This window comes from Pristiophorus japonicus, chromosome 13 (assembly GCF_044704955.1).
Source record: "Pristiophorus japonicus isolate sPriJap1 chromosome 13, sPriJap1.hap1, whole genome shotgun sequence".
Classification (NCBI taxonomy): Eukaryota; Metazoa; Chordata; class Chondrichthyes; family Pristiophoridae; genus Pristiophorus; species Pristiophorus japonicus.
Genome location: NC_091989.1, coordinates 29251822 through 29275691, shown reverse-complemented (window position 1 = coordinate 29275691; position 23870 = coordinate 29251822). Strand labels below are relative to the sequence as shown.

General features: G+C 48.9%; 1 protein-coding gene across 1 annotated transcript in view; it reads left to right on the top strand.

Annotated features, from left to right (window-relative positions):
* drd4-rs (dopamine receptor D4 related sequence) overlaps positions 1-22690 on the top strand; it is a 118748-nt gene extending 96058 nt beyond the window's left edge. The window contains exons 2-5 of the mRNA XM_070896733.1: positions 4860-5143; positions 6103-6215; positions 20731-21323; positions 22488-22690. Coding sequence (XP_070752834.1) covers positions 4860-5143; positions 6103-6215; positions 20731-21323; positions 22488-22690 — 1193 coding nt within the window. The remainder of the gene's footprint in view (positions 1-4859; positions 5144-6102; positions 6216-20730; positions 21324-22487) is intronic.
* Positions 22691-23870: the final 1180 nt, after the last annotated feature.

The window sequence follows — 23870 nt, the reverse complement described above, 5'->3', positions numbered from 1 at the left end:
GGTACTAACTGCTGGAGTCTGTGGGAACAGGTAATAACTGCTGGAGTCTGTGGGAACAGGCACTAACTGCTGGAGTCTGACGGAACAGGTAATAACTGCTGGAGTCTGTGGGAACAGTCGCTAACTGCTGGAGTCTGAGGGAACAGGCACTAACTGCTGGAGTCTGTGGGAACAGGTGCTAACTGCTGGAGTCTGAGGGAACAGGCACTAATTGCTGGTGTCTGTGGGTACAGGCACTAACTGCTGGAGTCTGTGGGAACAGGTAATAACTGCTGGAGTCTGTGGGAACAGGCACTAACTGCTGGAGTCTGTGGGAACAGGTACTAACTGCTGGAGTCTGTGGGAACAGTCGCTAACTGCTGGAATCAGGGAACAGGCACTAACTGCTGGTGTCTGTGGGTACAGGAACTCTCTGCCTCATTTTTGCTGATAGACCTTAATTATCAACATTAAAGTTTATTCAAAGATTATGTAATTTTTAACTGTTTCTAGTCTTGGATGATGCGTTTCTTAACGGTCTAACTGATCGCACACTGAAAGTGACATTTCGGATCCCAGCTGATCAAACAGAGGAGACTGTATCATAGCCCCTCGCTCACACCCACACACCCCTCACTCACATCCACACACCCCTTGCTCACATCCACTCTCCTCGCTCACATCCACATCCCTTGCTCACACACTCACCCCTCGTTCACACCCACACATCCCTCACTCACACCCACACATCCCTCGCTCACACCCACACATCCCTCGCTCACACCCACACATCCCTCGCTCACACCCACACATCCCTCGCTCACACCCACACATCCCTCGCTCACACCCACACATCCCTCGCTCACACCCACACATCCCTCGCTCACACCCACACATCCCTCGCTCACACCCACACATCCCTCGCTCACACCCACACATCCCTCGCTCACACCCACACATCCCTCGCTCACACCCACACATCCCTCGCTCACACCCACACATCCCTCGCTCACACCCACACATCCCTCGCTCACACCCACACATCCCTCGCTCACACCCACACATCCCTCACTCACACCCACACATCCCTCACTCACACCCACACATCCCTCGCTCACACCCACACATCCCTCACTCACACCCATACATCCCTCGCTCACACCCACACATCCCTCGCTCACACACACACACCCCTTGCTCACACCCACACATCCCTCGCTCACACCCACACATCCCTCGCTCACACACACACACCCCTTGCTCACACACCTGACTCACACCCACACCCCTTCGCTCAGACACACATCCCTCGCTCACACACCTCGCTCACACCTATACATCCCTCACTCACACATCTCTCGCTCACACAACCCTCACTCACACCCACACATCCCTCACTCACACCCACACATCCCTCACTCACACCCACACATCCCTCACTCACACCCATACATCTTTGCTCACACCCACACATCCCTCGCTCACACCCACACATCCGTCACTCACACCTACACATCCCTTTGGTCACACATCCCTCACTCACACCCACACCCCTTGCTCACACCCACACATCCCTCACTCACACCCATACATCTTTGCTCACACCCACACATCCGTCACTCACACCTACACATCCCTTTGGTCACACATCCCTCACTCACACCCACATCCCTCGCTCACACCCACACATCCGTCACTCACACCCACACATCCCTTTGGTCACACATCCCTCACTCACACCCACACCCCTTGCTCACACCCACACATCCCTCACTCACACCCACACATCCCTCACTCACACCCATACATCTTCGCTCACACACCTCGCTCACACCCACACATCCCTCGCTCACACCCACACATCCCTTCGCTCACACCCACACATCCGTCACTCACACCCACACATCCCTTTGGTCACACATCCCTCACTCACACCCACACCCCTTGCTCACACACACACACCCCTTGCTCACACACCTCACTCACACCCACATCCCTTCGCTCAGACACACATCCCTCACTCACACCCACACACCCCTCGCTCGCACCCCTCACTTACACCCACACCTCTCCCTCACATCCACACCTCGCTCACATACATACCCCCCTCGCTCACAGCCACACACCCCTCTCGCTCACACACCTTACTCACACCCACACACACCTCTCCCTCTCACCCACGCTTCTCCCTCACACCCACCAATGTTCCCGCTAAGTTACGCAGCCGCGCAGGCTGCCTGGAGGTCACGCACAGGCCGCTTACCAGCTTTTGAATGGGAGCTTTTGTGCATGCCATTTGATTTTCCCCGACTCACCGGTCAGGCAGCTGACCATCGATGCCACGGGGATCAGGCCGCCACTGTTTTGGTGCTGGGCTGCGGCCACGGTTTCCCGCATCCCTGGTGGCTGATTGGAGGCCCATCAAAAAGCTGCAGAGCTTGCAGTACCCCTCTCCTTTAACGCAAGTGGTAGGGCGTTGAGACGCGTTAGAGCTACGCGGAGAGGCTGCGATGTGCCCGGATAGCGCTTCCAATCCCGCCCCGAGAGGAAGTGGAGTGTGCGACATTTCGATCCACTTCCTGTGAGGGTGGTAAGCCGAATTTCGCTTCCTGGGCGGGGCTTCTGCACCGGGTGCAGAATGTCTGGCCTCGGAAAGGTTACCACCTCCAACCGGGGCAATGCACAATTTCTGCCCCTGAGTGTTCTTGTATCTCTTAGATTGATGTGTTCTTGCAAATCCCTGGCTCCCATCCATTATTGCAAAAAACAGCCAAAGGTGACTGGCTTTCTCTTTTTAACACTGCTTTTCATCGGTTGCAAAGTGTGGGTGTGAGTGAGGGGTGTGTGGCTATGAACGAGGGGTGTGTGGGTGTGAGCGAGGGGCTATGATACAGTCTCCTGTTTTTTTAATAAAGGTTTATTATAACTTCCTTGCTTTTGTACTCTACGCTTCTATTAATAAAGCCAAGGATCCCATATGCCTTTTTAACATCCTTCTCAACTTGTCCTGCCATTCAAAGATTTGTTTACGTTCACCTACAGGTTTCCCTGGTCCTGCACCCCCTTTAAAATTGTACCATTTAGTTTATATTGCCTCTCTTCATTCTTTGTACCAAAATGTATCACTTCACACTTCTCTGCATTAAATTTCATCTGCATGTGTCTGCCCATTTCACCAGTCTGTCTATGTCCTCCTGAAATCTGTTACTATCCTCCTCACTGTTTACTACATTTCTGAGTTTGTGTCATCTGCTAACTCTGAAATTATGCCCTGTATACCCAAGTCCAGGTCATTAATATACATCAAAAAGATCAGTGATCCTAATACCGATCCTTGGGGAACAGCACTGTATACTTCCCTCCAGTCTGAAAAACAACCATTCACCACTACTCTCTGCTTCTGTCCCTGAGCCAGTTTTGTATCCATGCTGCCACTGCCCCTTTAATCCCATGGACTTTAAATTTGCTAACAAGTCTATTATGTGGCACTTTATTAAATGCCTTTTGAAAGTTCATATACACATGGGCCATGGACTTGCATTTTGCTAATTGTCCTGATGGGAATGCAGATCTGGAGAGGGAAATCTGAGCACCGTCAATTAGTGCCACGGGATGGATCCTGAATGATTTATTACGATTAAATGCTCCCCCAAGTGCCCCCCTGACGTCTCAACTCCTCGTCTCACGCTGACTGTTCCTTGGCCAAGGGACAATGTGCCACTAAGGCTCCAGCTCCTGAGAAATACATCAGGGGACGCCACTTTCATTCCTCCGCTCTCTGTGCGGTCAGACTGACACCGACTGCAGTAAAAACAGACTCTACTAAAGGATTGCAAAGGGAATTGGATTAGTTCTTCGTTTAGCAAAAAGTAGAGGGATGTTAGTTGGCTCAGTGCCCAAGATAGGGAGAGAGAAATATATTGGTAAAAGTTCCTGGTCATTGTCCAATGCCTCGAGCAAGAAAAGGTGTGTTTGCGAGTGTGAGAGGCAGTGAGTGAGAGTCAGCGAGGTGGAGAGTGGGAAAGAGAGGTCGGGGTACACAGGGTGGAGGAGGGAAGGTGGGGGTGAGAGGTGGCGTGCAAAGGCAATGAGTGACTGTGATGTGACAATAATGCGTGACGGTGATGCGTGACAGTGAGGTGTAACTATGAAGTGTAATGTAACCCATTTAGCAGGTTTCTCATTTTAAAAAAATGTTCTGCTCTTCCCTCTCAAAACGCTGACACTTACTGGTAGCTCTCTCTAAACAAGGGGTCACTGGACAGTGATCGGGAGCAGGAACCCTGGCTGATTTCCCCCTCCCCGCTTTCTAACCCAGGGGTCATGGGATAGTGATCACGAGCCGGTACCCTGGCTGATTTCTCCTCTCCCAAACCCAGGGGTCACTGGACAGTGATCAGGAACCCTGGCTGATTTCCCTCTTCCCCCTCTCTACTCCAGGGGTCACTGGACTGTGATCGGTAGCAGGAACCCTGGCTGATTTCCCTCTTCCCCCTCTCTACTCCAGGGGTCACTGGACTGGGATCGGTAGCAGGAACCCTGGCTGGTTCTCCTGCCCGAGCTCAGTTGGACTGTGCTCCCGAGACAGCACCATAGGACAGCAGAAAATAAGCCTTCAATGCTTTGGAAAATAGCATTTGATTCTATTCTTTTATTGGAGGTGTTAATCTGTTCAAAATGAAGGTCTTTAAATCTCTGGTGTGGGGGTAGGGGGGATGGGGAATCGGTCAAATCCGTGAGTCCTTGTAGGCAGGATACCCATGTAGGACCTGGGACTTCGGAACTCTGACTCCTCCCATTGACCGATGCACTAATCGAGGCCATGTGTTACTCCAACCTGTGCTACCCAACGTGACTCAAACCCTTTGCTTTTTTTTCAGATGGTCCTGAAGTGCGGAGTGAATGGTGGGGATTTGGTCACATCACCATGTTCAATAGGACAGCAAACGAAACCTGGGAGGACATCAGCTCTCACTACAACTATCCAGCCCTCCTGTTTGGCATCCTGCTAATCATTGCCATCCTCCTGGGCAATGTCTTGGTGTGCCTCAGCGTGCTGACTGAAAGATCCTTGAAGACAGCGACAAACTACTTCATAGTCAGTCTGACTGCAGCAGATCTGCTCCTTGCTGTCCTTGTCCTGCCTCTCTATGTGTACACTGAGGTAGGGAATCCTCAGCAGCCGTAACTTTGATTATATGCTTATCTCGGCTAAGATCCAGTAAAGCTCCCTCTACACTGCCCCATGAAATACTCCCAGGGCAAGTACAGCACGGGTTGGATACAGAGTATAGCTCCCTCTGCACTACCCAACAACCAGCTAAATAATCGGGGATTGCTGCATCAAAAAACAGACACGTTTTCAGAACAGGAAAAGTCCTTTTGGCCAAACAAGTCCCATCCATTTTTCATAGATCAACTCAACCTACCCACTTTCTAATTACATCCCTCAACCCCAGCCCCTTCTCTCCATGTCCCTCAATTCCACCTACCCACCTCACACTGTATCCTCCAACTAATGTAGAATGGAATCTAGAAGGGTCTGGACTTTCTCCTCCCTGCCTACCCACTTTTTGCCCATATTCGCCAATCTCCATACCCACTATATCCCTCAATGCCTTCCCTCTCCAGATTCCTGATTATCTCCTGGTCTTGTTGATCTGTAATTGTCCTTTCTTCAGACATTGACTATTGGTCAAGTGTCTTGCACAAGGGGCCTCCATGTTGGGTGCAGTGCATGGCTGGATTTTGAGGAACCTCCAACCAATGTAGAATGGAATCTAGAAGGGTCTGGGCTTGTAATGTTGATACCCAAACCTGCCGAGATCCCACCAATCTGGAATGCTCCTAATGTCTACCAACCACAGGTCTGTACGCCTTATCCGCCTTTCCATTCCAGAAAGTTCCATGGGGGAAACATCTCCTTCGCACCCGTTTTAGGCATCAGGCAGGTTTATGGGATGTCAGCTCCTGGCTGCTGTTTTCTGGTTGTAAGTAACTGTCTCTCTATTTTAAGCCTCGCTTGTCAGGTTAGCTCAAACACTCCTTGCGTTAGTGTGAAGCCCCACTGGCTGTATGTGCTACTGGTATTGTCTCTAACTCAATGTTTCTGCTCTTCTCCAGTTTCAGGGTGGGATTTGGACTCTGAACATTTTTTTGTGCGATACATTAATGACGATGGATGTGATGCTTTGCACAGCTTCCATTCTCAACCTCTGTGCAATCAGTGTGGACAGGTTGGTATCAGCATTCACATCTCCAGTCACCCTTACAGGACCCGTACACAGTAACCCCCAGGTTGAGGCGACTGCTGAGCCTCTCCATTGCTGTAAAGATTTTGCCCCCTATTCTGTCACTTCCCTGCAAATATCAGCATCCCTTTAAATTGAACTTTTTCTTTAAACAGCAATTGATATTGTTAGATCTCTTAATTTCCAATGAGATTCGAAATCCAGTAGTAGGTTAAATAAACTTTATTTCAGCAGCAGCAGCTTCTTGGCAGAGTTCCAGTTCTTTGTTACACTGCAGCACATGTCTAAAATGGCTGAATTTATACCGGATCAGCTTACAACAATGAACTCATCCCCTTTGATACTATTGGCTCAATTGACTCAACAGTAAGAGTTGTTAACCCATGTTGGCTCTCAGCCCAAAGTCCTGAGATGTCAAGTGTGATTGATGGCTTAATGCATCGTGCCATTTCACACGTACGCAATCTAACTGCTGTCTGTGTTTTCTCCCAACTTTGCAGCTTGCTTGTATTCTCGATCAATCCCCCCTTTGATTCTTTCAAAAACTGAATCATAAAACATCAGGTATCACTGGTTAAACATTCTACAAAATAATTTCACACATGCTAATAGAGTTTCCTTCTAAAATTAGTTGGTGTGTTTTGCCACGTGTCCGGACTAGTAGCTTCCACACAAATTTACACCAAGCCAAATTCCATCGTGGCCACAATGGAAGTCTGGTTTTAGTAGGTTAATTAACCTCATTCCAATTTAATCCAAATCAATATTTTTAATTCAACCAGTAAACAACCTTCCCTTAAACATAACATACCCCTGTGCCATGAACAGACGGTCTGCTGGGACCTGCAAGGTGTCTCACCTGCGGGACAGCAGCTACAACCGCCTGGTCGCAACAACATTTAATCAACATAAACAAATAATTACAACGAATAGAATTAAACCTTCCACCAATGAAGTTCCTATTGAACCTAGCCATTCAGTGGCCCCGCTCCAAAAAGTGAATGATGGGGGTTGATTAAGTTTCCCTATCTCCTTTTGGATATGCTCCGCTAAGTGGATAATTTCTTTGGAGCTATCTGGGATACATGTGCAACGCTCAGTTCCGATTAGGGTGCAAGTACCTCCCTTTTCAGCCAGGGTGTAATCAAGGGCCATTCTATTCTGTAGGGCTACTGTGCAGATTGCTACCATTTCTGCATTGATTTTAACTTGGGCCTCTGAGGTATCATTGGCTACCTGTTCCACAACGGATGCCATGTTAATGGATTCCCTTGCCAGTTTGGCGGTCCCATACCAGGGGACCAGAATGGCAAAGAACCTCTCTGTTTCTGTGATAGCTCTCTGAGGACAGTGTAAATGTTCCGACAGGGACTTTATATGACATGTAATTCCCTGGTCATTCTACTATTTCCCTTTGGTGCAGAGGGTTGGCTAGTAAGAAGTAGGCAAATGCCTAGAATATCTACAGTCAGTAATACAGTAAATTTATACATTTTGGCAAGAAGTAATTGTCCTTATTAGATTTCAGCTTCAGTTACGGGTGCTCGTTTAACGTGTGAGGTGTGGACCCAGGCTTTCTTTCCTTGGACTTTAACAGCTGCCTGGGTGGTCAATAACACTTGGTAAGGTCCCTCCCACTTGGCACCCAAAGGTTCTTTATGCAACTTTTTCACATAAACCCAGACTCCCGGGATGATGTCGTGTCCTCCTTCGGGTGGATTACCCCAAGCTGCCGATACCTGTCGGGAAACAGAACTAATAGCATTCTGACAGTATGATAACAAAGTGTCACTCATTAAGTGAACATCAGCTTTCCGTAAATCGATAGTTCCTGGCAGCGACATGGGTCTTCCTGTTATAATTTCAAACGGGCTTAGACCTGTAGTTCTGTTCGGGGTTGCCCTAATGCTACATAGCACTATTGGTAGTGCCTGGGGCCATGGTGTTCTTTCTTGGTGATATTTGGCAAGCCGTTGTTTCAGAGTCCGATTCATTCGTTCTACTTGTCCTGATGATTGTGGATGATAAGGACAGTGTAAATCCCACGTAATGTTCAGTAACCTACAGACTTCTTGGTAGACAGCACCTATGAAGTGGGTTCCCTGATCTGAGTCAATGCTACTCGGGACTCCCTTCGGGGAATGTAATCCTTACACAAGACCTTTGCAGTGTGATTGGCTGTGGCTCTTTTAGTTGGGACAGCTTCTACCCATCTCGAGAATCTATCGACCATGTCAAGAATGTTAGTGTATCCTTGGCATGGAGGGAGAGATATATAATCAACCTGCAGATGCTGGAATGGTCCGACAGGGGCAGGGGGCCTCAGTTGGGGCATTACCGTGATGGGTCCAGAATTATTTTTCTGGCAGACCACACAGCGGTCTGCTACCAGCTGGGCGTGTTTTTTAAATCACCGACCCCACCAGCTTTTCTGGAACCGTGCTGTCATTTGTTGTGAGGCCAAGTGTCCCCACGAGTGGATCTATTGGGCTAAAAAAGGCATAAGCGCTTGTGGCGCGACTGGCTTGTCGGTAACTCTTTATCTCCAGACACCATCTTCGCATAGCTTAATTCCTGCCTCAATCCATGTCCATTTTTCCTCTCGGGAGCACTCGCCTTGCATTGTTTGAAGGTCTCGTGTCAGAGTCCTGAGTGCTTTCAATCTGCACATCTGCGTTGGTTCTTCTGGGGGAGCGCCCTGTGAGGCGGCATCTTTAGCTGCCTGGTTGGCTAGGGCATTTCCCTGTGCTTCTGTGGTATTTTCCTTGGTATGGGCCTTACACTTCAGGATGGACACTTCCTGAGGTAATTGTATGGCCTCTAGTAAGTCTCGGACTTCTTTTCCATTTCGGATAGGTGTACCAGCAGCAGTGAGAAATCCTCTTTTCTGCCATAACAGACCAAAGTCGTGAGCGACTCCAAAAGCATAACGCGAATCTGTGTAGACATTAGCTGTCTGTCCTTCTGCTATTCGACATGCTTCTGACAGGACCCATAACTCGGCTTGTTGTGCTGACGTTCCTGAGGGTAAACAACCTTTTGCCAATACCTCATATAAGGTTGTAACTGCCCATCCTGCTTTTCTGGTACCATTGTCAACAAAGGAGGAATCATCTATAAACAGGATGAGGTCTGGGTTGTGCAGAGGCTTCTCTGCTGCTAAGGCTGCTTCTTCTGTTTCTTTTAAAATCTCCACACAGTCATGCTCTTCACATTCTCGCCCCTCTTGCTCCCTCGATTCTGACATTGGGAGCATAGTTGTGGGATTAACCGGGCTGGCCCGGGCGATATGGAGATTAGGAGCTTCCAAAACTGCTGTCCAGCGGGTCCATCTTGCTGCCATCACCTGAGACATTCTATTCATAGACAGCAAAGCCTGTACAGTGTGGGGACACTTGGCAATCAGCTTTTGGTCGAGGACTAGACCCGCAGTGATCATTACCGCTCGACATGTAGCTTCCATGGCCCTTAGGCAACTTCCCCATCCGAGGGCTACCGCATCCAGTTTTGCCGAATAATAGCCAATAGGTCTTTGCCGATCCCCATGTTCTTGTGTCAGTATAGCTGTCATATATCCTTCTTTCTCATGGACAAACAGGGTAAATGGCTGACCACTGTCGGGGATTCCCAGAGCTGGTGCCGAACACAAGGCCTTTTTCAAACTCCGGAAGGCCTCTTGCTATTCCTTAGTGAGGGTGATGGCTTCTTTAGAGGCACATTTCCCCTTTAAGATATCATTCAATGGCTGAGCAAGCTGTGTGAAGGAGTCAATCCAATTTCTGTTAAAGTTACACAATCCCAAAAAAGACATAGAAACATAGAAACATAGAAACATAGAAAATAGGTGCAGGAGTAGGCCATTCGGCCCTTCGAGCCTGCACCGCCATTCAATGAGTTCATGGCTGAACATGCAACTTCAGTACCCCATTCCTGCTTTCTCACCATACCCCTTAATCCCCCTAGTAGTAAGGACTATATCTAACTCCTTTTTGAATATATTTAGTGAATTGGCCTCAACAACTTTCTGTGGTAGAGTATTCCACAGGTTCACCACTCTCTGGGTGAAGAAGTTTCTCCTCATCTCAGTCCTAAATGGCTTACCCCTTATCCTTAGACTGTGACCCCTGGTTCTGGACTTCCCCAACATTGGGAACATTCTTCCTGCATCTAACCTGTCTAAACCCGTCAGAATTTTAAACGTTTCTATGAGATCCCCTCTCATTCTTCTGAACTCCAGTGAATACAAGCCCAGTTGATCCAGTCTTTCTTGATATGTCAGTCCCGCCATCCCGGGAATCAGTCTGGTGAACCTTCGCTGCACTCCCTCAATAGCAATTAGCAAATAACATTTAGCAAAGCCAAACTGTGGAATTTGCAGGACATACTTAGATCTTGAATAGTGGTGGGTTTTTTAGCAGCCCAAATGGCTGCAGTTCTATCCTGGGTAAGTTCTCTCTTTCTTTGTGAAATCCTTTGTCCCAGGTATACAACCTCTTCTTGGGATATTTGTGCTTTGTCGATGCTGGCTTTATGTCCTTTCAGCCAAAGGTGGTCCAGCAGAGCTCGTAGATCTTGTTCATGCTGTTCTTCCGTGTTTGAAGCTAGCAGGATATTGTCTACATATTGGATGACTGTGGATGATAGCAGAGGTAATTCTCGCAAATGGCTTTGTAAAGCCATGTGGAATACCGTAGGGCTGTTGTGGAAACCCTGCGGTAACCGGGTCCAAATATACTGTTGTCCTTGGACCGTGAAAGCAAACCACTGTCGAACCTCCGGTGCCAGAGGCACCAACCAAAATCTATTGGCCATATCTATAACCGAGAAATATTTATGTTCCAGTTTGAGGGCATTAAAAATGGTGGAGGGATCTGCGACCAAAGGAGCTTTTTGATCAATACACTGGTTAGCTTTCCTATAATCGACAGTCAAACGCCAAGTCTCATTAGATTTCTGTACTGGCCACACGGGGCTATTGGAGGAGCTATGCGTTTTAATAAGCACCCCTTGTTTCTCCAATTGCCGAATAACAGATAGGGTTCCCGCGATGGGAGTTGGACTGATGGAATACTGTTTAGTGCATGGAGGCTTGGTCCCGGTAAATGACGCAGGCTCCATCTGGAGTAGGCCACAATCGTTCTTATCTTTAGCCCATATCGGGTGTTCCTTCAATTCTTCTTTCTTCAAAGTTCTAATTGACCATGTCACCCGACCATCCTCGAAATGCAACGATGAATCTACTTGGATTAGGACGTCCATTCCCAAAAGGCGTTGATCTACTGGGCCTATCCAGACCGGCGTGGTTAGTTCATGTGGACCCAGCCCTATAAGTACTGGTGTTGTCCTTTTAATTTCCATTTTATGGCCCCCAACTCCATAGGCTGTCCATGCCCTACCATCCAATGGCAAAAAGTCTCCATATTGTAGGGGTAAGCATGTTAATTCCGCCCCTGTGTCTAAAAGACAGTCCACATCCTTATCGCCCACCCTCACAGTTATATATAGCCCATCTCCTCTTTGTTGTATTAGTACGAGGAGGGGGGCCAGGGCGGGCTCTATTCGTTTTTGCTATCCCAAGTAACTCCTTCTGTTGTTGTATTGTCAGTCATTTAAATGCTTCTATGAGGTCGTTATCTTGTGACAAGCCTGGCTTGTTGGCTGAATTGTATCCCTGGCTGCGTCCTCTTCCCCAGCCGCGACCTTGCTATTTCGCTCTGCACGTCTTGGCCCAGTGACCTTCTTTCCCACAATAATGACATTTTCCGGGTGATTTTCCTAATGACTGTTTATCGGAATCCTGGGATTTCCATCCCATAGCCTGCAGGGTTCGGACTTTAGCTCCCATATCCCGATCTAATTGGTTATATCGATCCACCAACGCTGAAAAGGTAGTTCCTCTACCTTCCCAGTCCGGTAACACTACCTTAAGCATTTTGGACAGTTCTGGCTTTAGACCTGCCACGAAAACTGCTTTCAGGGGTCCAAACACTTGGTCATCCATTTCCTCATCCGTATTATTCATACCCGAATGTTCTAGCCACGTGCATCTAAACCTCTCGTCATACTCCAGGACCTCCTCTGTTCCTTTCTGTTGGCAGGCTGCAATTTTTCCCCAGTCTGTCTTAGCTGGACTGAAGATTTGCAGCCAGTGTTTAATCGCATCCCACCCTGCATTTAATTCTTGCTTGTCCTGCCCCAAAGCTTCTTCCACCTTGGCGTGCAATTTTCTTCCTTGTGTTTTTGGCACCATTATGGTCAAAATTTGCATTCCGTCCCAGGGATGAAGTTGATATATATTTCTTAGGCGGTCCAATTGTTCCCATGTTTTCACTCCCCCTTTCTTTGGATTGGGCAATTCCTTGGACCATTTATCAATTTTCTCTGGGTCTGCCGGCTCATGAACTAAGTATTCTGCATACTCCCTTTTCCTCGTTCTTTTATTTCCGCCCTCAGCTGCAGTCTCTTCTGATTTGACTACAACTCGTTTTTTTTTTTAAACGGGGCAAAATGCACCCCTAATTCTTCATCCTCCGACCCTGTATTGTCGGAGGATTCAGAATCCGTATCTATTCCTCGGTCGTGTCCTCGGGTTTGCGCTTTTAATTTATCCAAACATGGGTACCCTGGGAATTGACCGATACATTTTCCTTTTCCTATTACTGACACTTGACCTAATGATTTTTTCCATTCTTTAATTTCACCTTCAAGGTCTTTAACTTCCGCTTCCAACTTTTCACGTTCAAGTTTTTTCTGTCTTAGTTGTTCACAAACCGCTTGCAATTGGTCCTTTGTACTGGTCAGGTTCCTATCATGTTGGGACCGCATCATGATTTCATTCCACTGTCGGATCTGTCCATAATGCCTAGGGACCATCTGGTTTGTTCTTTATTTTTCATACAGGTCGTTTTCCCCCAGACCCTTTTGATCTCATCCAAGGACCATTGTCCTTTGGAGGTACCGTACTTTTGTTCAATCTTGATACAGGTTTAGATAAGTCGAATTGTTGCTCTATGTATTCTTTCAACTGTTGGTGGATTTTGTCCATCGAAACCTCAGGTGGGGCCCGCCCTCCTTTAATAGTTGTAGGCAATTCTTTGCTCTTATCTTCTGCTGCCATAATACTGATTTCTTTATGGGGTCTTGAGTCGTAGGCTTTCCAGCCGGGTCAGTGGGTCGGTAATTAATTAACTAACACACCGCCAAAGTTAGACGTCTATATGGAACCTCGAGCCGACTACCAACCGGAGGGTTCGCAAACCGGAGGCTTTCGGAATCGCGTAGAGGGGGGGGTGAATTTAGACAATTGACCGAGGACTTTTATAAAGAGGAGTCCTTGCCTCAGTATGCCGATGTAGGTCCGATGTCCAAAATTCAGTTTCTTCCCTCAGTGATCCTGTTCGTGACGCCAAAAATTGTTAGATCTTTTAATTTTCAATGGGATTCAAAATCCGGTAGTAGGTTAAAGTAACTTTATTTCAGCAGCAGCAACTTCTTGGCAGAGTTCCAGTTCTTTGTTACACTGCAGCACATGTCTAAAATGGCTGAATTGATACCAGATCAGCTTAGAACAATGAACTCACCCCCTTTGATACTATTGGCTCAATTGACTCAACAGTATGAGTTGTTAACCCATGGTTGGCTCTCAGCCCAAAGTCCTGAGATGTCAAGTGTGATTGATGGCTTAATGCATCGTGCCATTTCACATGTACGCAATCTAACTGCTGTCTGTGTTTTCTCCCAACTTTGCAGCTTGCTTGTATTCTCTATCAGATATAAAAGCTCTTGTTACCTCAGGTTGCCTAAATAAGGCTTAAGATAAAGATTGAGAGGGCCATGAGTAAGACAAAGACTAAAGTAATAAATTGGAAAAAAGCTGCTTTTTAAGGGATGAGAATGGAATTAGGGAAAGTAAACTGGAAAAATATACTGACGTTGAAATTGAATGGGAAATATTTAAAATGGTGATTAAGAGTGTCCAGGAGAAACAGGCCCCACTAAAAAGCAAGAACAAACTAGCCGGTAATGACACATCATAGATCAATAAAGAAATGAGCAAAATTGAAATGAAAGGAAAAGGAAGACACTAAGTACATAGATAATAAAGGAGAGGATGACAAAGAGTATATGAAAAAGTGAGGAAAGAAGGCAAAATAACAATTAGGAAGGCAAAGAGAAACTGCAAAATTAAATTATCAAGGAATTTTAAAACATTCGTTCATGGGATGTGGGCGTCGCTGGTAAGGCCGACATTTATTGTCCATCCCTATTTGCCCTTGAGAAGATGGTGGTGAGACGTCCTCTTGAATCACAGAGGGCAGTTAAGAGTCAACCACATTGCTGTGGTCTGGAGTCACATCGAGGCCAGACTGGGTAAGGATGGTCGATTTCTTTCCCTAAAGGTTGCTTGTGAACCAGATGGGTTTTTACGATAATCCAGTAGTTTCATGGTCACCATTACTGACACTAGCTTTTTATTCCAAATGTATTTAATTAACTGAATTTAAATTCCCCCCAGCTGCCATGGTGGAATTTGAACTCACGTCTCCGGATCAGTAGTCCAGACCTCTGGATTACTAGTCCAGTAACATAACCACTAGGCTACCGTACCCCGTAAAATATAAAAAGACAAAGCAAAGAATTCTACAGATGCAAACAACAACAGAAAAATCAGGATAGAGATAGGACCACTGAGGGATGCACATGATTAATTCATAAGTAAAGACAATGATATGGCAGAATATTACATCATTACTTTGCCTTAGTATTTACCAGGAAGACTAACATGATGGACATGACATTAGAAAAAGAGTTCAAAAAGGAAATAATAACAACTAAGATAGAAGGCGGGGGGACAGGCGGGGAGTTAATTCATAAACCAATCAAACTTAAGGAGGATAAAACCCCTGGATTGCATCAGTGCACATTAAATGAAGCTGGGGGAAAGATAGCAGAGGCACTATTATATATATAAAAAATCATCAGAAAAGAGTGTCATGCCAGAGGACTGGTGGACAGCTAATGTGATTCCTATATAGTCCAGGGAACTATAGACCATGGAGCTAGAAATTGCATAGCATCCTGCTTGGGGCGATAACTTTTTTGGGCATACACAAATATCACTGGGCGCTGCCCAATTACAGTGGACACCAACTTGCTGTTTGGCACTCCAGGAGGGAAGTGGAGTGCTAAATCAAGTGCTACCACTTCCCTCGGAACGTAAAACAGAGCAAGAGGTTTGGTAGCGGCTGAGCTGTGCACAATGTCCTGTGCAGCCCTGCTGGAATCGCAGGCTCTTTCCCTCCCTTAAAAGGGAAGGGCCATTGCTGAGGTGCAATCCTGTGAATGGTGGGTGACTAGACCTGCGATCCACAAAGAGCAGCCCCAAGCACTGTAAGAGAGTGCAGGGCTGCTCAAGCGCGCCATGGGAAACATTCAAAAAGCAGCACAGAGGGCTCAGAATAAAATGCTGGCCTACCTGGCCACCAATGCCTTCAAGTACCGCTCCCCAAGTGGCTGGCCGAGCTCACAACGCCTCCTGCAGCTGCCGTTGTTGAATCCTGGCGATGCAGGGGGCAGAAGGGAATTTAGGATCCAGGGCTGTAACGGGGGATGAGGGGCTGACACACTGGATGATGTCACGATCTTCAGGACGAAGGGAAGTTCGTGGGCATTGGTACATTCGCTGCACCCAGTCGGAAAACTGTCAGCGCCCTGTTATTGCCCCTAGAGGCGCTGACGAGAGACGTAAAGGAGGCCAATTTCTCCCCCCATTTATCTTATCAGTGGTGGGAAAGATGATGGAATCCTTGATCAAACTTGTAATAGAAAAACTTCTAGAAACTTAAAATATAATTAAGAGTAGCTAGCACGGATTCCAAAAGGTAAGGTGATACTTGACCAACCTTACTAAAATCTTTGAAAGGGTAGTTAAGGGTAATGTAGTAGACACAATATATTTGTAATTCCAAAAAAGCTTTTGATAAGGTACCATCTAGTAGACTCATGACTTAAGGTCAGAACATGTGGAGTCAGGGAACAAGAAGCTGGCTATAGAACAGAAAGTAGAGAATAGGGGTTAAAGGTAGTTACTCAGACTGGCTGTAGGTTAGGGGCAGAGACCACTGTTGTTCACCATTTACATAAATAATTTGGACTCAGGAATCGGAAGTACAATCTCAAAATTTGTCAAGGACACCATTGTGTAGTTAATACAGAGGATGAAAGCGCCAAAATATAGAAATACATAAATAAACTTGCAGAATGGGCGTGCAATTGGCAAATAAACTGCAATTTAGATAAGTCCGAGGTAATACATTTTGATTGGAAGAATAAGGAGGCCACATATTACATGGAAAGTGAGTGTCTAAATGGGGTAGGGGAACAGAGGGATCTGGGGCTTCAGATACATAGATCACTAAAAGTAGCGATGCAGGTTAATAAGGCCATTTAAAAAAGCAAACAAAGGACTGGGATTCATTTGTAGAGGGATTAAATTGAAAAGAAATCATGTTAAAATTGCATAGAACCCTGGTTAGACCACAACAGCTTCACCGAACAGTTTTGGGCCCGAAATTCAGTACCGCTGGAAAGCTGGTGCTCCCCCCACCTTTTTGGGGCCATTAACGGCAAAATTTTTTCGTGGCTGGGCCAACCCATATTCAGCTCCAAAAGTAAACAAATGGGTTCCAGCGCTGATGAACCCTTCCAAAGTGGATTTTTCAGCGATGTGGCTGTCTTAATTTGAGCGTTATCACCACTGAGAAATTCAGCATGGAGGTAAGGGTATCTAATGAGCCAGCTGCTCCCTGGCCTTTTTAAAGGCCGGGGTTTGCAGCAAGGTCCTGAGGGGGGGGAAGGAGTTTGGAAGGATGGCTGATGTAAGAGCTGCACGAAGAGACAGCAGGTTCATTGATATGGAGCTGGAGACACTGATGGACGGTGTGGAGGACAGAAGAATACTGTTTCCTGACGTGGGGAGACCTGGCAGACCGCCAGTACATAATGGATGGAGATTGCAGGGGGGGTGTCAGGCACCGCCTTATATGTGAGGACATATCCTCCCAGCAAGCTGCTGTCAGTCTGCACCCGGACCTTCCAGGGTGGCGATGGGTCGACCCCTCCAACTCTGGGGCGACGGGGATCCTCCTCCTCCTGTACCTCCCTCCTCCTGTGGTACAGCTGGCTCGACCTCCAATGGCCAGGTTGTGCAGCATGCAGCAGACTACGACGATTATGGAGACCCGTTGAGGAGAGTACTGCAAGGTGCCACCAGAGTGGTCCAAGCACCGGAACCTCTGTTTAAGGATACCTATACACTGCTTGATGATGCACCTGGTGGCACAATGGGCATCATTGTATGCATGCTCTGGAGCTGTCCTGGGGTTCCGCAGTGGAGTGAGCAGCCAAGTGGACAGGGGATGTCCCTTGTCCCCAAGCAGCCAACCGCAATCCTGATTTGGGCCGGTGAAGACGGTGGGCACACTGGTCTGGCGCAGAATGAACGAATCATGGCTGCTGCCTCCCTTGCCCGCTGCCTCTCTGCATGGTACTGACGGCGACACCTTCTCCTGCGTGCCGCCCTGCTTCTGACCAGGTGTCACCCTCCCAACACTCCACCCATCCTCAGAGTGAACCCTGCCAAGCATTAAAGAGTCAGACCTGAAAGTTGTACAAAAGTACAGGGGTATGTGCAAACCTCAGAGCAGCACTCAGCAGGTTTAATGGAGCCAAAACAATTAATAAGACTATATGAAAAGCTAAATACTGCGGCGAATGGAAAATGAAATAAAAATACTAATAATTAATAAAACTATATCAAAAGATAAATACTGTGAATGCTGGAAAATGAAATAAAAGCACTAATAAGTAATAAAACTTTTTACCTACTAAAGGGCCCCAGTGGTGTCGCATTCGAACACCGCATCGAAAACCTAGTGGGGGCACTGCTGGGAAAAGTCCTACCTTTTCCTTGGTGAATTTCACCGTCCTGGTGGCTTTCCAGCGGCTCTCACGCTGCTTCCCTCTCCGCTGGAAACTTACCTTTACAGCAGCTTCACCGCGCCATTTCCGGCAGAAGTGCACACCGCTCAAATCCTCCCTGAGCTGAATATGGCTCGGGGAGGGTAAAGTACCTGACCACAGCGGCCGATCGATTTTTTTCGATCGGCCGCCCAAACTCCGTGGCGGCTGTCCTTTTGGGGACGGTGAATTTCGGGCCCCTGGTCGCCATATTATAAAAAGGATAGAGAAGCACTGTAGAAGGTGCAAAAAAGATTTACAAGATTGATACCAGAACTAAGAGGTTGTACCTAACAGGAAAGATTGAACAGCCTGAGTCTCTTTTCTCTTGAAAAAAGACTGAGGGGTAACCTGATAAATGTCTATAAGATTGTAAAGGGGTTTCACAGCATGGACGTAGAGAAGATGTTTCCACATGCGGGCGAGACCAGAACTAGGTGCCATAAATGCAATAGTCACTAATAAATCCAACAGGGAATTCAGGAGAAACTTCTTTACCCAGAGAGGGTGGTTAGAATGCGGAACTTGTTACCACAAGGTGTAGTTGAGGCGAATAGCATTGATGCATTCAAGGGGAAGCTAGATAAGCACACGAGGGAGAAAGGAATAGAAGGATATGCTGATGAGGTTGGATGAAGAAGGGTGGGAGGAGACTCGTGTGGAGCATAAATCTGACATGGCCTGTTTCTGTGCTGTAAATATTATGTAATACAGGTTGGACCTCTCTGGTCTGGCACCCGCGGGACCTGACCGGTGCCAGAACAGAGAATTTTCCGAACCACGAGAGGTCATGCTCACCAGTACCTGTCGACAGCACCCGGGCTCCTGTGTGTGTGTGTGTGTGTGTGTGTGTGTGTGTGTGCGCATGCTGGCAGCCTGTGGGTGGTTCCTTCAGCACCCATGCACGCACACTCACTGACTGACAGCCGTTCCAGCCAATTGGCAAAACCACTCACTGACTGATAACAACTCCAGCCAATCGCCGAACACACTCACAGACTGACAGTAGCTCCAACCAATCAAAACATTTTTTTTATAAACCCTCCTCTCCCTCAGGCCCAACTAATATCGAACCACGGATGTTTCTGGACCAGAGAGGTCCAACCTGTACTTTGTAATACCTGGTTTAACCGGTCCTGACCAAATCCTCTAGTTACCTGGTTTAACCGGTCCTGACCAAAGCCTCTAGTTACATTGTTTAACAGGTCCTGACCAAAGCCTCTAGTTACCTGGTTTAACCGGTCCTGACCAAAGCCTTTAGTTACCTGGTTTAACAGGTCCTGACCAAAGCCTCTAGTTACCTGGTTTAACCGGTCCTGACCAAAGCCTCTAGTTACCTGGTTTAATCGGTCCTGACCAAAGCCTCTAGTTACCTGGTTTAACCGGTCCTGACCAAAGCCTCTAGTTACCTGGTTTAACCGGTCCTGACCAAAGCCTTTAGTTACCTGGTTTAACCGGTCCTGACCAAAGCCTCGAGTTACCTGGTTTAACCGGTCCTGACCAAAGCCTCTAGTTACCTGGTTTAACCGGTCCTGACCAAAGCCTTTAGTTACCTGGTTTAACCGGTCCTGACCAAAGCCTTTAGTTACCTGGTTTAACAGGTCCTGACTAAAGCCTCTAGTTACCTGGTTTAACCGGTCCTGACCAAAGCCTCTAGTTACCTGGTTTAACCGGTCCTGACCAAAGCCTTTAGTTACCTGGTTTAACCGGTCCTGACCAAAGCCTTTAGTTACCTGGTTTAACAGGTCCTGACTAAAGCCTCTAGTTACCTGGTTTAACCGGTCCTGACTAAAGCCTCTAGTTACCTGGTTTAACCGGTCCTGACTAAAGCTTCTAGTTACCTGGCTTAACTGGTTTTGACCAAAGCCTTACAGGGAGGAAACTTCTGGACCCATTTGTAGATGGAACTAAAGTTCTTGCCCCAAAACCCCAGCAAATCGCCTCCATTGTTCTCTCTCAGTTAGACTGCACATGCATCCTGCCCACACCCGTAATAGAGACTAAAATCAGCCCCCAAAATTTCAGTCTCTCTCTACTCTTATTTCTTGGCTAAGGTTGTGCCTCTGCCTGATGTATATCAGAAAGCAGCCAAAACAATTGTGTTGGTCGAGTGAAGTAACTCGTGTGTCTGTATAAACAGTTGACAAACACTCCCAAATCCTCAAAACAATGGCCCGGAATTTTCTGGGAGCTGCTTCCCGCAGTAAGTGTGGCAGAAACTCTTCACACGATAACTTGACACCAACATCGCTTGTCCAACACCAGGGGCAGACTTTGTGTGTGTCCAGTGTGTCACACACTGGCTGGTCAAAGGTCACACCCTGGCCTGGATTCAATGGTCAGTGGCTTTCTACTTGCAAGGTCATTTCCCAACCACAGCAGAATGTGCGCTGACTAATTTGAACAGTCTGGAACTATTTAAATCCCTCCGGCCTTCTTCTTGTGCTGCTGCCCTTGCTCACTGCCTGCATCTCTTCTGCAGGTACATTGCCGTGATCATACCCATGAAGTACAACAGGAACCACTTCAGTGGACGACAGCTGCTCCTTATCGCAGCCACCTGGCTCCTGTCCCTCGGGGTGGCTTCTCCCGTCATCTTTGGGCTCAACAACGTTCCCAACCGAGATGTGACGGATTGTAAGCTGGAGGATGGGACCTTTGTGGTTTACTCCTCTGTCTGCTCCTTCTTCATCCCATGCCCGGCTATGCTGCTCTTGTACTATGGGATGTTCCGGGGCCTCAGACGCTGGGGGGAGAGCCGGAAAACAACACTAAAGGCCGAGGAACACGCGTCCTCCTTCAATTTCACGGCCAGCCGGCGCGAGAGACAAGTGCTCAAATACTTGGTGCCAAACCTAAGCCACATCGCAGCGAAGAACGTTCCGGAAAGCGACTTAATGACGACGCAGCTCGATAGCACATCGGACGTGGATACACCAGATGGAGTAAAAGGGGGGACCCCGAAGAAGAATGGCTTTGTGGCCAGTCGGAGGCCAGGGAAAGGGGGAACTACGAGAAGCCGCAGAGTCAGTGGGCGTGAGAGGAAGGCGATGAAGGTCCTGCCGATTGTAGTAGGTGGGTGGTCACCCTGCGACATGGCTCCTCAGGATGTACAGGCGGGAGAGTGAGGGGGTGTGGGAGAGTGAGGGGATGGGGGGGGGTGGAGAGTGATGGGGTGGGTGTGGAGAGTGAGGGGGGGAGAATGAGGGTGTGGGGGGGGGAAGAGTGGGTAGGGGTTGGAGAGTGGGGGAGGGGCACAAGTGGGGGAGGGTTGACAGGGGAGAGGAGAGTGGGTGGGGGGGTGGAGATTGGAGGAGAGTGGGGGAGGGTGGGTGAGTGGGGAGGCTTGGCGGGGGAGGGTGAAAAGAGTGGGTGAGGGGCAGAGTGGGGGAGGGGGGGGTGAGGGGAAAGAGTGGGGGAGGGTGGGCGTGTGGGGAGGGTTGGCGGGGGGGTGAGGAGAGTGGGTGGAAGGAAGAGCGGGGGAGGGGGAAGAGTGGGGGAGGGTGGGCAAGGGGGGGAGTGGGTGGGGGGAGGGGAAGAGTGGGCGGGGGAGGGGAGAGAGTGGGCGGGGGAGGGGGGAGAGTGGGCAAGGGTTGGGGGGGAGAATGGGTGGGGGGGAGAGTGGGGGAGGGTTGGCGGGGGGTGAGGAGAGTGGGTGGGAGGAAGAGTGGGGGAGGGGGAAGAGTGGGGGGAGGGTGGGCAGGGGTTGGGGGGGGAGAATGGGTGGGGGGAGAGTGGGGGAGGGTTGGCGGGGGGTGAGGAGAGTTGGGTGGGGAGTAGGGGAGGGGGAAGAGTGTGGGAGGGTGGGCAGGGGTTGGGGGGGGGAGAATGGGTGGGGGGAGAGTGGGGGAGGGTTGGGGAGTAGGGGAGGGGGAAGAGTGTGGGAGGGTGGGCGAGGGGGGGAGAGTGGGTGGAGGGGGAGGGGGAAGAGTGGGCATGGGGAGTGTGGGCGGGGGGAGAGTGGGGGAAGGTTGGCGGGGGTGAGGAGAGTGGGGGGAGAGGGAAGAGTGGGGAGGGGGGAGAATGGGGAAGGGTGGATGGGGAGAGAGTGAGGGAGTGAGGGATGGGGGGGGCAGAGGGATGTGGGAGAGTGATGGGGGTTTGGGGTAAAATAGGGACGGGGATTGCAAACACTGCCCTTTCACGTTCTGGGACCGAGGCTTAAATCCAAGCTGGAGTTGATGAACCAATCTGGAGAGAGCAGCGGGTGATTTAACCCCTTGTGTTGTTCCCCCTTAGGCGTGTTCCTTGCTTGCTGGACTCCGTTTTTCGTGGTTCATGTTCTGAAGGTTTTGTGTGAGAGCTGCTCCATTGGCCACACACTGATCAGTGTGGTCACATGGCTGGGGTATGTGAACAGCGCCCTCAATCCCATTATCTACACAGCTTTCAACGCGGAGTTCAGGAATGTCTTTCAGAAACTCCTACGCTGTCAGCCATGAGGGCTGCGTCGAAAAGCCCAGAAGAAAAGTCTTCTCAGGATCTGGGAGATGGGCAGCCCCACGTACCCTGTGAGGATTTGCCGCCTCTTTCCACACCTCCCTCCAACGGAATGAGTCACCTCGGATTCCTCGCCGTATATTCAACACCTCGGGACTGTTGCTTTCCTGCTGAACTCTTTCAAACGGACTTTGATAAAAGAAACTGCCCTTTGCTTTTCGAATCGGTGAATCAGTTCCGAAAGTGGAGCATGTGGCAGGGCACATCAGAGCCCGGATGTTACCCACACACCCGAGGGCCCAGTGGCGACGACCTGCCCTCGGGAGCGGCCTGCCCACCGCCATTACTGGGCATGAGCCGGGCACTCGTTACCATCCATGGGGCGTCGAGACTGCAGTCAGCTGGCACTGGCAGGAGACGACTCACACTGGCAGTAAGGTTGACTGGTTGAGAGATGACAGGTCTGAAGAAAGGCTTGAAAAATGTGGATTTAATTCACGGGCACAGAGAAGGTTAAGGGACAAATCAAACAGAAATCATCAGAACGATGAAAGGTTTTGAGATGGTAAATAGCGGGAGATCGTTCCATCCGATTGTTGAATCAGTAATACGACACAAGCAGCACAGAGTGAGGATTTTTTCCCCCCGAAACACATTTTAATTATCCGACACGTTGTGGAACAGCCCTGAAGCATTGGGGCTTGAAGGTAACATTTTACTCCCAACAACCTCTCGACCAGTCAATCCACCGTCAACAGTCGGCAAAATCCACTGATTGATCCCGAGGGAAGAGATTCATAGCACCCTCCCTCCACCACCCCCCCCCGACCCTGAGGGCCCAGCCCCCCCTCCCACCCCCACCCTGAGGGCCCAGCTCCCCCTTCCTGCCCCCACCCTGAGGGCCCAGCTCCCCCTCCCCCCACCCTGAGGGCCCAGCTTCCCCACTCCCACCCTGAGGGCGGGCCGATGCACTGGAACCCATGCCACAGTGAGCGCCTGCGCCTTCAGGAGAGGAGGACAAAAAGAGTCATCGGAAGATCCCAGGCAAACTCCCAGATCAAACAGTGGCAGCAAGGACTGGCTATCTGGCTTACAGTGACAGGTCCTGGTCACCTGGTTTACCAACATTGGCAGGTCCTGGTTATTTGATTTATACACAGGGATAAGATCTGGTCAATAATC